Raw genomic sequence first — 18,565 nt, 5'->3', positions numbered from 1 at the left:
CACAGCAAAACAGCGTCGCAGCATTCTCCCTAACAACTGAAGTCGATGGGGACTTGTTTTAAAAAGTAAAAAAAAAAAACAACTGAAAAAATAAATAAATAAAATGGCACATGCACAGATAGACCCCAAAAGTGGCTTGAGCCCTCTTAACTGGTGCTATTTATAATATTAAATTATTAATATTATTTTTTTTACTAATATAATGAGATGCACTACGCCACTCCTCCACTCCTTGCAGTTTTTATTTGTCATAAACCTAACGGCATTTTTGTGGACTAGCTGAACTTGTCAGGTGGAGTGGCTGAGCTGGGTGTGTTTGGCAGCTGTGCGATGTGCCTGGGGTCTATTTGACAGTTGTTGGTATGTTATACCTGCTTGTTTCAGACATATACCATATTCTCCAGACAGCAGAAACATCAAAAATATCCCATCAAAAATGAGTAAATATAATATTGGAATTTGTGTCTGTACTGGGTTAGATAAAGGCCAGACCGGTATCTGTCCTCGTCCTCCACGGCTAGGATGTCTGAAATCCTTCTCTAGTGATTCATTACATTTACAGTCATGAATGCAGCAGGACCGGTGTCTCGTTCTATCTTGTTTGAGGAAACGGTGCACGATGTGCAGCTATGCTCGTGTTTCCCAGAGTAGATACTTGAATTGAATCATGACATCGCCGGGCTCTTCCAGACGTACACAGACATCTTTGGTTTAGTACACAAAACTGGTCTGCTATAACCTGAAGTTTATATGGTGGAAAACATCTTCAGGGAGCACCTGCCTGTTCCCTCGCCTCTCTAACAGGTCTCCTAAAAGTGACTCCTGAATCATGATGTTTTTTTTATTTCCAACAGATTAGGCCCGTGGCTGTAATAAATGGAGCATGATAGAGCAGAAACATGGCTGTTACCTGAACAATGAAAGAATTTCATCAAAACACTTCAAACTTGTGTTTTTCTTTTCAAGGAATAAAGTGTTTGAACGCTGTGCATTACAGTCTGAACAGGGTGCCACTTTTTGCATCTTGAGCCCCTGCCTCCCAAAATGTCTGTGCACATCCCTGAAATGGCTCCATACAGCTTGTCTGGCATAATCCAAGTCTCCAGAAGACCTGAGAAAATGATTTAAAAAGACACTATACACACGTTTAAAAATGACTTTTTTTCTCAGCTTTGTTTACTAGCTTTCACATTTGAAAAAGGAACATTATATATATATATATTGCACCCCGTCTGAAGTGGGTGCACGCTGACTCTTTTAGCTTAGCAGCCACAGTGAAGATTTCAGCTTTTAAAAAAGGGTGTAAATTGCATCTTTTCAAATCAATTTTGTACTTGAGAGAGGAGCTTCTGTTGACCTTTTTTAACTTTCGATAATCATTTACATGCACAAGAACCTATAAAAACAAAAGAGCATAAAACATCTCCTTTAAAAATTAGCATTGATTTTTACAAATTTGTATTAAAACAAAAATGGCTAACTTTGGCTGTTTGTATGTTGTTATTATGAGGCTAACTATCTTTGAGTCTACGTACTTCCTGTTCTGCTGACATTGCATGATGACATCTACCGATGACAGCTTCACCTGTTTTTAATGAAGTGAAAACACACGTCAGGTCTATAAAGAAACACACAGTCGTCGCCGTCACATAGAGATTTATTTTCTTTGATTAAAAAGTATTTGAAATGAACACAGTACATAAAGTGACAATGATGGTGAAGGGGCCAAAGAACAGGCCGTCCTTCTCAACAAGGCCACAAAAAACAACATCAGAGCCGTTTGTTAGCGCTCAACTTCCCTCCAACACACACACACACACACTCTCACGCACACACACACGACTCCAGTCACCACATTGCACAAGTTAAAACCTCCCACAATCAGTCTGGGGACATCATGACGTATTGAAATGCAAAAATATTCTACATGAGTGAACACAAAGTCACTAAACACACACACTCTATCATACACACTTTTCATTCGCCTCTCGTGGAAATCTAAATTTTCAGTTTGTATTCAGACGGCAGTGAGTCTGTAGCTCAGCGCTCCGCCTGCTGCAGAGTCACGTCACCGTGAAGTTGTTGTTTTGGTTGTAATTGAGAGGTGAGTTGGCACATACAGGCAGATCCTTCACAGGATCATAATAATACGAATAAGACATTGAAAAAAATATTGTAAAACTGAGAAAACTGTTTGTACTGCATTTAGCTCATATTTCCCCTGATGACTTTGAACTACATGTTTCATCATGTTTGATATTTTAATACTTGATTTGTTTTGTGAATTCTAGTTTAAAATAAACTGTTAGCTCAGCTGAAGTCCTGAATAAAAGAAGAGGATGTTTGTAAACTTGTGGTTTTGAGGTGTGACAGAGTGTTAAAGTGTCGTCCATCACAGAAATATGATCAAACATGTCTAAAAAGATGAAAATCAAAAGGATTTTCTGTGGAGCAATGTTTAGGCATTTGTGCTCGATTAATGATTTTAAACTTAACCTGTTAAGAACTGGCATCAGATAATCAAAATTCAAATTAAAGGTAACACTTGTGATTTCTGCAGAGGTGTAAGCTCCAGTATAGATCTCACAGGCTCAGAGTAAAATGAAGTTGGGGCACAGCATAAATAAAATATTTAATTAACAACAAATTGTTGCATTTTTAGAGTGAAAATTCCCTTAGAATGATGCAGTCGCAGCCCAAAACCTCTGGAAAACTACAGCACGGCATCTGAACTCTCCTTCTGTCAGGATTGGTGCTAATAAAGTGAAGCGGAGCAAAGTTAGAGAGAATTTAATGGCAATATTAGATTTAGATTTCTCATGTCAAGGCCAGTAAAACCAGTAAAACTTACATTTCACTATAGGTATTCATTCCATCTAAATACGGCTGTTTTTTTTGGCCTAGACTCTGAAGAGTCTCAGCTTTTATATGGCATATCATTTGTATTGTTAGCATGAAATAAGCTGGTGCCTATTTGTCTGCATCCAGCGTTTTTGTTTGCATTTGCTTTAGTTGCTTGGTGTTGGAATTGAGTTTTGTTTAGGTAAAAATGGTTATGATGTGCTTTAAGTTTACTCAGTTTCCCCCCTGGGGGATTAATAAAGCATGTCATATCGAATCGTATCGTATCGTATCGTATCGTATCGTATCGTATCGTATCGAATCGTATCCTATCGTATCGTATCGCATCGCATTGTATCGTATCGCATCGCATCGTATATATAATAATTCATTTTCTGTCAGTCAACTCATCAGTTAAGCAGCTAACTGTTTCAACATTATCAGTATCTTCTCATCAGCAGAGGTTTAAAATCTCAGTCCTGAGTTTCTCCTCAAGAGATTGCCTCTAACTTCCCTTAGATTTGGTAGCTGGTTTAAGCACTAAAATGCTTTGTAGACCTGCACGCCTTTTATTTATTTATAAGAATCCATGTTTTGAGGATTTACAGCATTGAAGAAAGAAAATCTGTGCTGTTATTATACATAATTAAGCTCGAAAAAAAATCTCACTGTAAATATGATGCTTGCCTTCATTTCTAAAAAAAAAATCTCATTTTCTCAAAAATCATTTTTGTGTTAATTATTTGTGACACTTTCGATTTAAAAAGGCCTTTAAACTCTGCTTCTTTTATTTCATGGTAGGCTATCTCTGTTAAACTCTCGTTTTTCGAGGCCAATCACTCATATTTCATTAATGAGCACAAAGATCAGACGTGGACAAACACGGTTAAAGTCTGTCCTGTCAGAGTAAACAACATGCCGTCGTGGTAACTCTTCCTCTTATCTGATGAATTGAAAGAGTCGGACTGAAAACACAGTAAACACTCTGTCACTGCCTTTGGTGAAATGAAAACACACACACTCATACACACACACACACACACACACACACACACACACACACACAGGTGGAGGTAACCTCAGGCAACAGGAGGATGAGGAGGAGGAGGAGGACGATCTTTATCCTCCTCAGCTCCTGATCAGTGTCAGAAACTCGTCGCGGGTTTTTGGATCTTCCCTGAAAACTCCCAACATGGTGCTGGTGACAGTTTTACTGTTCATCTTCTGAACGCCTCGCATCACCATACACATGTGACTGCGGAGAGGAGGAGAGGGAGGTTAAACAACGGAAGGCGAGGACGTGAAGGGACGGTAAAGACGTGAGAATAATAAAAGGACAGTGAGAGAGGCAAAGGAAAGGAAACAAGGAGAGGCTAGACAAAATGAGAAGAGAGGGGACGTGAAGGAAACAAAATCAGAAGAAGTAATTCAAACCGAAGTAAAGGAAAGGAGGTGGAGGACAGTAAAAGGAAAGATGTGTGAAAACAGATATAAACGTACGTCGCTTCGATGACTACGCCGACCCCGGTGGGCTGCAGGGCCTCAGTGATCGCCACGGCAATTTGTTTGGTCAACCTCTCCTGAACTGTGGACAGACGGACAAACATGAAGCAGGTTAGACAGAACAAACAACACTGAGGCTGACAGAATGAAAACACTGAACTCTGAACAGAAACATCATTGTCACAAGTGTTTGTGTGACAGCAGACTCTTAAGAGGTACCTTGTAGTCGGCGGCTGTAGATTTCAACAATCCTGAGTGAGAGAAAAGAGAGACTTAGTAATGCATCCTTAGTGCAGCACATTAAACACATTTCGAGGCACCAAAATAAATATTAACAACGGTAATTTTTAAGCTGTTTCCTGGTCTGATGACGGAACAGAAGGAAAACTATCAGATCCACAGAAACGACCTGGTCTTCACCTGCGACCTGTTGCTCTTCTCTGTGAGCAGAACCACTTTGGACAAATTTGACCTCATTCACCTCCAAGAAAATGTCACAAGACCAAACGGGCAGCACGAGGAGACGCAGCACACACTGTACGTACATAAAGGGAAAGAAAGCTCCAGAAAAACAGCTAAGTCTGCTTCAAAGATGATAACGTAGGAAGGGGAAGCTGCTCGTGAATGTTGCTCTCAAAAATGTCTTCCATGTTAATAATGCTGTGAAAAGAAGGGTCTTTTCTAAAAAATAACTCTGCTACATTAATTGTCCTGTTCTTCCATTACTTATCATGCTGGAATTGTCTTAATGGGTGGCTTGTCTGCAAAATCCTGTCCCAAAAAATAATCTCAGATACGTGAAGGTCATGATTTTTGAGTCTCATTCCCAACTTGTCAAAAGCTGACGCGTTGTTATTTGATGAGTTTTTGAAAAGTGCTACATAAATAAAGTCATTATTATTTTTATTATTACATAGATAATTTTTTTTGGTCCATCTGACGTCTGCCAAATCTCCAGATCTCAGCCAAAAAACTACCAAAATAAGACCCAAGTTGTGTGAAACTCCAGTTTCCCATGAAAGTATTTCTTTGCTTTCTCCCAGTTCTTCAAGTTTTATAGGTTTCTTATTAGCGCCACCCAGTGTGTAGCAGAAACTACAACAGGCTACACTTAACACCAACCCAAACGCTTAATTTGTGTCTTAAAAATGTGAATGTTTCAGCTGTTTCTCATCACAACGTGAGTGTGTACATCCACTGTGTTAGTGTGGGGTGTTAGGTGTTAGATAAGCCTGAAGGTATTGGGGTCAGTAGGATCAGATTCTTCACTCGCACACAAACAAACACACACACACCTTTTAATAATCAGCTTAAATACACACTAGCTCTCTCTCTCACACACACACGCACACATCTACAGTAAGTTGGCCAATTAAACACTGGGAAGACACACACACACCGACACACACCGACATCCACAGAGTGAATTCACTTACCTGGCGAGCTTGCTGAGACCCAGAACTCTCTTGTTGGGGAGGTAACCGATGTGAACCTGCACAAAGGTAAAAATTCAACATCACATGTTTCAAATATTTCAAACATAAAAACATAACATAACAATGTTAGACCAATATGCTTCTTTTATTACAGCCAGGGTGGATAAATGGCCAGGGAACACTACGCACACATTCAGTAGTTTAGCAAGAGCAACTCGACCGTGCAAGTAAAATATGCTCATATTTTCTGCAGCACTGAAAGAGGTTCCCGTGGGGAGAAACCAGTTAAAAGGAAATTTATGAAGCAGAAATTATCATTCTCACTAATCGTGACTCACATCACAAATGTAATATCTGTCAAAACAATCGCAATATGATTTTTTGACCAAATCATGAAACCCTAAAAACTGATAACATGTGGCTGTTCTCTAAGAGCTTTTTGTGCGTAGCAACAAAACAAAAAATATGTCTTATTATCGAAAACAGTAACAAAAACATTTCAACAAAACAGATGCAGATGTTTTCCTGAAAACGTACTTGAAGTTATAAGCTCTAGTAGTGTAAGATAATTGCTGAGGTACAGTGACTGTGAGTTTAGCAGAATTAGTTTTAAGTTAACCATCGGGCGGACACACATGGCAGAACACAAGAGGATGAGAATAAAAGACGAGGGCAGAGCAGGTGGATGAACAACAGACGAGAGGAGGAAGAAATGGAGTCATCAGCTGGAGAATCACTGCTGTGGATGTCTGGAGGCTCTAATTCTCTTGCGCACACACACACACAGACACACACGTGCGCTCCACTCAAATGTCAAACGCAATTTGTTGACAAGACGAGAGAAAGGGCAGCGGCAACAAGCGTGCAAAGATCTCTTTTCCCCCTTTTTTTCCTCCCGTCCCTCCCTCTGTGCCGCAGCAGCCTGACATATCGACATCAAACACTCTGACTGTGACGGCGGCTTTTTCACTCGTCCGCTCGCGTTATTTGTATTTACTGGCACATGCTGCGTGTGACGACTGGCCGAGGTGGAAATAAAAACACCACACGAAGAATGAGAGGAAACAAAATCAGCGCTGTAAGTGAAGAAAGTGAAACATTTGGCAGCTAAACAGACAGATATGTTTCTCAGGAGGTTGTGGAGAACAAAACAGAGCAAAAAATACATATATCGGACTTGGAGCCATCAAGTGATGGAAACCTGTTCCTCACGCCTACATCATTCAATGAAATGAAAATATTTGGGGATTTTGTGCATCATTTTATTTACATCTAACATTCATAAATTCAAGGTATCTTTATGATCCCCAAGGGGCAATTTGTTTCCACTGCTGACAAAATGTCCCTCTGGTCTGAACTAGTGGATGTAACAGAAAAGTCCAGCAATTACACTTATCACTATTTCATTTAATGGCCTTTCTGTTTTATATAAACCTATTATAGGATTACTTTTTTGTATATTAACATGGGGCAATAAATAAGGGGAAGGAGGCTGAGGACAAAACAAAACAAAAGTCTACAGAAGGACTCAAGCTAGAGACAACATGAGTAATCCTTGCCTTTCTAACTCGTAGTCCTTCAGTTTACACTTAATGCTGGTTCAGACTTAACGATATCATCCCGATAGTCACTATACACCCAACAGATATAGGGAGGTTGGAACAGTTGATCATTGTATCCTGTGTATTGTGTCGTAGTGGACGACAGTCGATGTCCTGACAAAAAAACGCCAAATTTATCGACATGTCCTAAACATTAGGAGCACAGAGCGCTCTTTAACGGTCAACATGGTGAAGAGACAGAGGAAGGATGCTATTGGTGCTGTGAGGTGGAAGAGGAGGAAAGTTTGCAATCATTTCTTTCTTTTTTTAGGCTTTTCCTGACAGAAGACAAGTGTCAGACACTAGTGTCGTCAAAGCCCTTCAGTTAACACTTAATGCCAGTTTCAGACTACACGATATCAGCCCAATAATAGTCCAACCCAACAGACGTAGGGCGTCAAGGAACAACAATTCATCGACAGCCGACATGAAGATGAGCGTGACTGAATGCGTTTCACCTTTTCCTGCCAACAACGCCAGATTCCATGTTTTAAACTTTGAACGTCAACTGTAAACATGATGACAGAGGAGTTACGCTGTCTGACCTGCGAGGGGGAACAATAATAAAGCGGTAAACTTGTTTCTTTTCTCATTTGTGGGATTTTTCCAGCAGAAGACAGCGAGTATCATGGATTTAAATATCTGTGAGGTCACAATGTAAATACCTGTGGGCCGAGCAGGGGCTCACGGGCGGGGCCAGCAGGGGAAACTCTACTGCACAGGAGGGTTTAGCAGAGAAGTTGTCTAGTGGCAGTAAATGCACAGTACAGGTTACAGTTTGACTCTGCAGTTCCTCAATACCCGAGAAGAAGTTGCTAATCCATGCAAGTGATGTTGATCTTGCCAGAACGGCAGTCTGGTTGCGATGCTGAAGCTACGTACGACTATTAAACACAGCCCCATTCTCTGTTTGAGGAGGAGCGTTGACAGGAAGAGAAAGTGACTAGAGGTGGGCGTCCAAGACTGAAAATGAGACCAAATGGCAGTTGTTTGTTCTCCTTAACTGTTAATATGAGAGCGGCACTGCTGATGTCCAAGTAAATAACACCTTTGACAAATAGCTCTTCTGTGCCAGACACTGAAGCAGTTGCCGTGTGCAGCCAGTGGCTACCTGCACGCCATCCAACCAACAATAGAGGAGGTGGAGGAGGAGGAGGCCTCTGTCTGTGTGGTGACTCACTGAGAGACAGACAGACAGACAGAGGGACAGATGAGAGAGGCTGGATAAGAGGCGACGCTGCTGACGATGACGAGGGGAGGGAGGAGGTTTAGGGACATAAACAGCCACCTGATGGACACCACACACACACACACACACACACACACACACACACACACACACTAACACAGGAGGTGTGCTAAGTGTTTGTGTGATTCACTGCTGTCATCAGAGCCCATTTACACCAGTGGAAAAGGATCAGCTGCCAGCCTCTATTGTCTTAAACGACATGCACCTGCAGGCAAAGATGGAGGGATAAGGGAAGCAGAGGAAGAAAAATGAGAAAGAGGGAAGAAGCCAATTGCGTTTTAGTGGAGAGCAGTGATGTCAAAGGAGCAGAGAGGAGGCTAAAGAAACAGAAAACAAAGGCAGGATAAACAGATCTCAGCTAATCTCATTGTTTCTCATGTTGTCTGTCTCTGTTGTTCAGACCCGCGGCCTCCAGATAAACGTCACAGAGAGACTGGGTTTTCAAGATACACATCTGTTTCCATGTTTGTACGAGGCTTTTCTACTAAATTATGAATATTTGCAGCATCCTATAAGGAGACGGTTTAAAAATGAAAAGCATCCCTCTTAATGATTTTAACAGAAAGCAGAGCAGTGTCCGTTGGGTTGTTGGTTTGTCAGCAGGATTAAACAAAAACTACTGGATGGATTTCCACGAAACTTGGAACGAGGACTTTGGTGCACTTTTGGTGCAGATCCAGGTACTTTTTCTCACTTTCTTTAACATTTGCGAGACCGGGCGTTTTTTGACACTTTCCTTAATTTCTCAGGGAGCAATTCATGGATCTTAATAAAAGAAATCAGGCGTTTTTAGGTGGCTGGTACAATTTGATGCAATCCAGATCGAGCTGATTTAAAGGTTTAGTTGATATTGGATTAGGCTTGATTGAATTAAAGGGGACTGTTGGGCCTTGCCGGAGGGGTATGCTCTACTGAGCGCAATTCTAGTTTGCAGTATGTTTCCCTCTCGAGTGTGGCTCGATGAACAATCTCCTGCTATCATGTAACAGTTGAATCCCAGCGCGTGTGTGTGTTTATTTCTTGTGTTTGTGTGCGTGTGTTTCTCTCACCCTGCCGAAGATTGGCACCAGGTGATGTTCACACATGGAGAACATGTCGATGTCTTTGACGATCACCATCTCGTCGTGGTCTTCGTCGAAGATGGCGTCGTTCAGCACGTCTGCGGAGACAAACGTGAGAATATCCTTTACCTCCTAACAACACCTCAGAAACAGGAACATCACTTTTTAAACATCTATATTTTTTAAACGTACAGATTTACATACGTGGCTATCACCACTAACTTCCATTTATTTAATCAGTCATCTACCGTTTGCATTTATTCATTCATTTGATCTACTTTTTTCTTTAAGAATGAGCTTTTTTATTAATGAAATTTGTAAACAATATTTAGCAAATTTCATCATTTTCAATTTAAAACATATATTTTACACATTTTTATTATAAAGAGCTATTTTATATTGATGTTTCTTGTCTTTTGCAGATTTTATTGTAACTGTTATGCACCAAAATACCACTTTGTCAAAACTTTTAGGCAATAAACCTGTTAATGATTCAGATTTATTGATGATTATTTCTCCTTAATCCAGTTATGTGCACTTTATCCTTATTCTATGTCCTTTGCCAGCGTTAAGCTCTGTATAAAAAACATTGTTCATCACTTTCCGTCCCCTCGAAGACAGACAGATGGAAACCACCGGGGACGCCCTGTTCACCTCCACCGTTCAGCCGCCTCTCTTTATCATCGACTTTGGTGTTTCTCCCCCGGCAAACATCACTGTCTAATTATAGCCCTGCTTCCATACACTCCTTCCTGTTGTTGCTTTATTGCATTTTTCAGTTGCCTTGGGTTCAATAAAGCGCTTTATCTGTTTGTGACGACGCAGGCGCCTCTCGCTCTCACTGTGGCAGTTTTTAATTTCCTGACTGGCTATCTGTTAGAGGGAGAGGGGACGAGGAGGGGGTGAGGTCAACGTAACAACAGCAGACTGACTTTTTGCTTCAGTCTCCGCAGCTCATTGTAAACAGGGTAACAGGTAGAAGATCAACACATTCAGACGCTCTGAAAATCTGTTTTTTTTTTAACCATTTTTGTTTGTCTTATTATGACGCAGTTTGAAGACATCTTCCCAACCAACACATAAACGTTGGCGCTTTGTCTCTCAATCTTATTTGGGACTTTTGACAGCTTTTTCACTGCAGATGAGATATTCTGCTTAGGGACAGTTCGCATCTCCTCTGAACAAGAAACCATGAGTCTGTTAGATTCTGTATGACTGTCTGATTTGATTTTTGACTCAGACCAGGCTGAGATTCATCAGTATTCATTTCAGGTCAGTTACTGTGATAAATCTCTCCACTGATTGTTCTGATAGCTGCTGTTTCTGGTTCACACCGGCATCACATTCTAACATTTGACGTGCTTAAAACCTGTGATTAATGCTCATTTAGTCTGGTTTCTTTAAACGCAGTTGGCCTATAAGTTATCAAATCGTGACCGCGATGCTAATGTCAGCATGCCGACGTGCTCACAGTGACAGGGCTAACATGCTGGTATCATTTCGACTATTCTCACCATCGTAGTTCAGCATGTAGGCATGCTAACAAAGTACAGGTTAGACTTATGTCATTAGAGTTTACACTGAGGGGAACACATTTCTGAACCACATTTCATCGTCATTGGTGGAAAAAGTAAAAGTAATTACCACAGTATAAAAAATAAAAGTACAAAAGTATGTGCATCAAATTTACTTAAATGTAAAAATACTCATTATGCAGAATGGCCCATTTCAGAATGATATAGATATTATTACTGGATTGCTCACTGAGCACTTATATTGCAGCTGATGAAGCTAATTTATTTAGTTGGCTATATTTTTTATTAATAGTCAGAATCAGTAAAGTCACTAGTAACTAAATGCCATGGTTTAAGTTTGTGGTTCTGTTATTTCCTGTTTTATTTTGAAGTTATATCCTCATGTGTCATCTCTCACTTTCTCCTTCCTCCCTTTGTCTGCTTTCCTTTATGCTCCTCTCCTGTGTTCTATCAAGTTTATCACCCCTTGTGAATTGATGTCCTTCCCTGTGTTTCAATATTGGGACTACCATACTATTTAGTTTGCCAGAAAAAGATTTAGTATGTCCCAATAAGAATTAATTGAAATGCAGTAGGCCAAAAATACCAGGATGTCCAACTGCATACAGACACATTTTGCAGTACGGAAGCCAGCATGCTTTTCTGGCTATTCTGACTCACAATCCTCTGCGCAGTGGAGGATACGTCACATACGTCACTGGGTGTCAAATAAAAGCAAAGCCCCGAGAGCACAAACATTTGACAGCTCATTTGACAGAATGACAGACATTTGACACTGAAGCTGTCACATAAATGTAGCAGAGTAAGAAGTACAATATAACATAATGTGGAACGACTCAAGCAAAGTACAAGTACCTTAAAATTATACTTAACATAGTATTGAACTTGAGAAAATGTACTCAGTTACATCCCACCACTGCACATGGTGATCCATCCAATAGCCCTGCTGGGGGCTACAGTGATATCGGCCGTAGAGATGTCTGCTTTCGCTTGAATATAACAGAACAAGATGACACTCATCTCGTAGTGCTCAAAGTGCCAAAAACTACATTTGAAAGACTTAACAGTTTTCACTCTTTCCAGAAATCACGACTCGGTTACGGAGGATGATCCACAGACCTTGTTGTGAGCAGTTTACTTTCCCTTAAAGTCTATTTATTTAATCTAAATTAGGCTTTATTGATTCACAAACAAGAACAAGTTGTTCTGGGTGCAGTTTGACTTCAGGCTGACACTATGATGAAGTAATCCTGTTAGTAAACCTGTTTGAAAGTTTTATAATCAAGAACAAAGTTGGAGGGAGAGCAAGACTTTGCTTACAGGTTCAAAACTAGGAGAGACCATTTTATGTTGTTTTTCACATTTAATACATTAATATTAAGATGTAAGTTATAGCCGTATTGTATAAGATGTCTTTACTGACAGAAAAGATGGTTAAAACTACAAAAGTATGATTCAAGTTGTTGTAATAAACCAGAATTATACTCCACCCACCTCCTCCTCCTCATTACAGCTTCTTACACCATCAGTTGCATCACTCTCTCTCTCTCTCTCTCTCTCTCTCTCTCTCTCACACACACACACACACGCACTCACACACACAAACACAAACACACCTTGAAGGAAAACACATTAAGTCAACCGTAACTACATAAAAGGCAGCTGGTGAGAACTGTCAGTTCTGCCGGTCCAGACGCCCTGGGTGACAGAAAGACGGGCAGCTATCAGGTAATGACAGTGTTACTCATCATCAGCTCTTCATTCAATAGTGCTGCCTCCTGTGTGTGTGTATGTGTGTGTGTGTGTGTGTGTGTTGTATTCATTCATATACGCACAGAGTGAGGAGGCCACATGTTGACACGCTCTGAATGAAGCGGTGAAGTGGATGAATAAAAAAACAAGGTTATTCACTTATTGTTCACACAGCCAGGTGTGTGTGTGTGTGTCTGTGTGTGTGATGCAGCATCACACACACAGACACACACATGCACACACAGACACACACTTTCTATACATACTCATGACCCCGGGCATGTATTCATGAGTCATCCCTGTACATCCTTTGCCGTTAAATGTGTGTTTGAACAATATTTACAACCAGCTGTTTACTTCCCGGCTTCACATCCCATAATATCTAATGCTCGTGATGTTTTCAGATGTGCTGAGTCTCAGGAAATTGTGTTTTCTGTTTATTCAAAAAGACGTTTATTGACTGAATCTGAAGACTCCCTGACGTTCTGTGCTGCCTTTTGGTTGCTAGGCAACCACAGAATCAGCTGTTGATCAGATGTCAGTCATCCACCGCAGGTGTTGGGTGTTGTGCTAGCAGTGAATTAGCGTAGTTGTTAGGGTTCGGGTTACAAAGTGTAATCTAAATGCAGGACCGCTCTGTGCTCGAACTGAGGAAACTGTAAAAATCTTAAAGGACAATTCTGTGTTTTTGTTTGGTTTTGGCACCATTCGTGAACATACTGAGTAAACTGTTGAGAGACGGACAGGATGCCAAACGCGAGCAGCAAGACAATCAGACGGGTTTTAAACTAATTTCCAGGTTAGACAAATGTATCTGTATTAAAAAGGGGGTGTGAACAGTAACAGTATGACCTGTTGTAATCATAATGCACTGCAGTTGTGTACAAACACAATATTTTTGTCAAATGAGGGATTATTACAACATTTCTTACTTTCAGGTTTACCTCCCGATAAAGTGGTCTAGATAATCTGTTTGCTTACAGGGCTGCCCAATGTGCGGCCAGCGGGCTAAATTCTGGTCGAGAAGTCTCGCCTTTACATTAGCATTGATCTCGCTCATGTTGAGTCAATTTTATCTACATAAATCATATACGATTTTTTTTTTCATTTTTCTATCTACTAATGAACGTTGCAGCTTTATATCAATGAATAATCTATGTCAATTTTAGGTTAAACTAACCAAAAAATGGTGGTTTCAGCTTCTCGATATGCTAAGACCTACGTTCTATCTTTTGTTTTCTTGATAGTAAAGATTCAAAATTCAAAGATTTTTTTCATCAGTTACTCACGTTTTCAAAGTGTACAGTAAAATACAGGGGCTGTATACTTAAGGATGTGTAAAATATTTCTACACGTACAGTATATACATACCTATATGAAACACTAGCATGGAAATGTTAAATAATGTTGTCCTGGAGTGTTGTTGCTGGAGGGGGAGGGGGACGCGTTGCGTGAGATTCATGTGCATTTCTCTGGGATTCAGCTTTGCGTTCGGATTGTTGGGCCTGTGTCATTGTTTGTAGAAGAGAGGGTGTGTTACACTTGGGCGATTGGGGGACGGAGGTGTTTTGACTGGTGGTCTCATACTTTTTTGTATGTACATTGTTTATTGTATATAATCTATTAATTATAGTCTTTTATTTATGTATTTGATTAGTGACCGTGTTTTATCTCTGCATTTTATTAGTAATAGCATTTTATTCATGTATTTTACACAAGATATATCTATTAACAGTACGTCGTCACTAAACAGAGAACATTTGAATCTGTAATGGGGCCCCTTTAATATCACAGGCTCAGAGTTCCTGCTTAATCTCTGCATAACTTTTACTCATTCAGTTTTATTGGTCATGTGCTTGACGACAAGAGGATTTTGGGCTCATGCTGTGATGCAATCTGAACCCATGACCCACACGCACACACACGCACACACACACGTGAGCACAATGATCAAACAGTGTGATACTCACTAAAAATGCCACAACTCTCCAACAAACATCAGGCTCTCTGAGGACTACATGAGTTTTTTGTGTTCTCTGCTTTCCAACAAGTCAAAGGGGAGTCTCCTGTAACAGCCAATCAGCAGGCGGACAGAGCACCGCCTGAAGAACAACACACACGTACGTACGTACTGTTTATATCATCATCATCATCATCACCACCTTTACTGATCACAGGTAAGAAGACGGCGGGACTCTTGTGTTGTGCTCAGGATCAGACAACATGAATCACCATCACCTCTTCTCACTATGAGCCTTCACATATTTCTCTGCATTCCTTTCTTTACCATTACAGCGTCCTAACACACAACCACCCCCACAAACAGACAAACTGCCTCCAGATGGAGTTTCTGGAGGAGATGAGGGGGCAGATCCCCGTTTCCAGCCACTCCAACAAGCTGGGGCATGAAGAAGCCGACCAATGTGGACCTGACACTGCATATCAACCCCTCTCCGGGTGCTTCTACCCCAACGTGAACGTGACTCAGCAAACCCTCTCTTATATTGTAGTAAATTCCCACAGATCTGCAGCTTTGAAGAGTTGTTATTTGTCAGCTGAGTTCAGGCAAATCACTCATTTTAATTTCAGTGATTCTCACCTTTAAAACATTTTTATTTTTATCTTTGACTGCAACGAACCCAGTTAGAAATGGTCAAAAAGCTTGGCAGAGTTGTTTGACCAATCAGAGAGCTGAGTTAACTGTGGGGGCAGGCGCTCAAGACAAACGGTTCACTTCTTCACTTCCACTGCATCTTTTAACAGTTAAATTGTTATAAACAGCTCATTCACACAAAACTTCAACTTAAAATCGATCAGGATCCCAAAGTTTCCATCTGTCTGAACTGTGTCAAGCAGAAATGTGTATAAATGATGCACAAGGCGATGGCTGCAATTAATGCATCACTGACATATCATTGCTCTCCTCCGTCACCACGGTGGAGAGGAGGTCGTGTGGATCGAACACCACCTGGCGATGCCTCGTCCCGCTCAGTCGTCTCCTGGATCTACACACTTTACATATATTATAACTTGTATCAGATATTCTGTCAATGCAACTTGTAGACTGTGATTTGTTGTTCTGTTCTGTACATGCGACATCTGTTGCATGTCTGTCCGTCCTGGGAGAGGGAGCCCTCCTCTGGGGCAAGTTTTTCCTCAGTTGAATCGAGGGTCTAAGGACAGAGGATGTCGTTCACTGTACAGATTGTAAAGTCCATTGCGGCAATGTGATTGTGATTTTGGGCTATATACATTTAAAAACGATTTGAATTGATTTGAACTAATGATGATTTCTTTATATGGATTCATCTGGAGAACATTTCCTCGAATGTTTCTTAAAGTTTATAGCTTTTATGTCTTTAATGACTTGTTTGGTCCAAATATAACTTTAAAGAGTTGTAAATCCTTGACTAAGCCAGCAGCTAATGATTGTTTTCATTATTTATTCATTCGTTGATTATTTTTCTGATTGAATATTTTATTCTATTATGTTAGCCAATAAAATAACAGAAGGTGACGTCTGTAAATGTCTTGTTTTCATCGACCAACGGTCTAAAAATCTTCACTTTAATATCCTATAAAACAGAGAAAAGCAGCAAATCTTCACACCGGAGAAGCTGTTCAGCATTTATGACTTTATGATTAATCGATTATCAAAAAAGTTGCAGATCAGTTTCTGCTGATACACTAATCGATTTATCGTCTCAGCTCTACATACGGCAACTACAATAATTGAAGCCACAGAAGACAGGATGCTTTGTGTCTGAATATGAATAATATTATAGAAGAAGTCAAGTCATTACTGTCTGATAACTGTGAAAGCAGCATTTCCATGTTGTGGCTGGTGGAGCTGATTTCACCAAATACAAATACATATTTTACTGTTATGTAAAATGTTATTGTGCAAACCAGTGGTGGAATGTAACTAAGTACATTTACTCAAGTACTGTGCTTTAGTAGCCTACAAATCTGAGGTACTTGTGTTTTCCTTGAGGCTTTCCTTTTAATGCCACTTTCAACACTCACCTGACAGCTTTAGTTACTAGATATGTGATTTTTACATACAAGACATAAAATATCCTTTGTTACACACAACAGTTTACACAAGTAGAGCTGGAAACATCTGTTGATTGTTCACTGAGTTGATCGACTGAAAATAAATTGGCAACCAATTTAATAATTACGTTATTATTCATGTAAAACACAAAAACACATTAAATGGTTCCAGCTTCACAAATGTAAAGATTTGCTCATTTCTTCCAATTATTGCAGTGTTTTTAATCATATTGAGGTTTGGACTAAAGCATTGTCACTATGGGTTCTGGGAGACTTCTCACTATTTTCAGGATATTTACAAAACAAAACAAAACATTTCTTAATGGAGAAAATTATCAGCATATTAATACATAATGAAAATCCTACTTTTACTTAAATGTATGAGTAATAATAATCTACTGATGTAAAGGCTATGTAACAGTCTGCATCAGTACGTTCTCCTGATAATTGTTAGTATTGGGTGATTTAATGAAAACAGTATTAAAAAGTAACTGCAGCTGTCAAATGACTGTAGAGGAGTACAAAGTGCAGTATTTCCCTCTGAAATGCAGTGAAGTACTTGAGTAAAAGTACTCAGATACAGTCCGCCAGTTAAAAACTTTCACCTCAGCTCTTTCCTGCACATTAACATCAGCCTGCGGTGAGTTTTGTTTCCTCTCTGCCACACAGAGCTGCCACCTGTTGACAAATCCCCGCCGCCTCTGAGCGGCTTTGTGGATTTAAGAAACTCACCGATGATTTTCTCCTGGTAGCCCTTGGTGAAGAACTGCATGGCGGTGGCGGCCCTCCAGGGAGTTTTGAGGAGCCCCTGTCGCTGCGGGTCCTCCCCCAGCCCCCGCAGGATGGTGGTGTAGGCGGCGGCCAGGGACGGCAGGCTCATCTCGTTGTCCTCCACGCTCCTGGTGCGCTCCTCCCTCCAGCTCTCCATCACCGAGGCGGCCGGCCGGTGCGAGCCGGACTCCGCGCCCGGAGGCTGGGAGGCGGCGGCGCGCCCGGAGCCGCCGGCTGGCCGCTTCACCATCCCGTCAAAGTGTCCGTTCAGCACGGAGCTGCTGGCCCCGGCGTCCTTCTTCTCGTTGGAGCTGTACTGTGTCTGTTTGGAGTGATCCATCACTTCTTTCTTCTTCTTCTTCTTCTTCTTCTTCTTCTTCTTCTTCTTCTTCCTCTTCTTCTTCCCTCTCTGCTGAGCACTTGTTGGATCAGGTTCTCCTCTCCTCACAGTTTCTCTGACAGCTCACTTGTGTTTTAGTTTCAGTGTTCACTCCCTGTCAGCTGCTGCATCCTTTATAACAGCAGGATAATCCACGGAGGCCTCCTATTGGCTGGTCGGCTCCAGGGGGCGGGGCCATCACGCCTCCTTCACTTACACATGGACACATGAAGATCAACCTGTGTTAGCAGACAAGCCTGAGCACCAGAATACATGTTGGCAAGCTGCATTTCTGCAAAACCACGCATACTTTACACCTCATGTAGCACGACAGTTAATAGTTCTGGTAATCAGACTATCACTTCATTTCTGTGTGTGTTT

At 40.9% G+C, this 18,565-nt stretch overlaps 1 protein-coding gene across 1 annotated transcript; it reads right to left on the bottom strand.

Moving 5' to 3' along the window:
• Positions 1-1,639: 1,639 nt before the first annotated feature.
• Positions 1,640-18,271, bottom strand: gch1 (GTP cyclohydrolase 1). Its single transcript, XM_084374613.1, has 6 exons — positions 17,767-18,271; positions 9,680-9,789; positions 5,781-5,836; positions 4,564-4,595; positions 4,342-4,426; positions 1,640-4,096 (listed from the first exon to the last, which is right to left on the bottom strand). Exons 1-6 carry the CDS (start codon positions 18,143-18,145, stop codon positions 3,970-3,972), a joined length of 789 nt encoding a protein of 262 aa, XP_084230739.1. The 5' UTR covers positions 18,146-18,271; the 3' UTR covers positions 1,640-3,969.
• Positions 18,272-18,565: the final 294 nt, after the last annotated feature.

The sequence above is a fragment of the Pagrus pagrus genome, assembly GCF_965226575.1.
Source record: "Pagrus pagrus genome assembly, chromosome: 1".
NCBI lineage: Eukaryota > Metazoa > Chordata > Actinopteri > Spariformes > Sparidae > Pagrus > Pagrus pagrus.
Note: the sequence above shows the minus strand (reverse complement) of the source record. Positions and strands in the feature narration are given on the sequence as shown.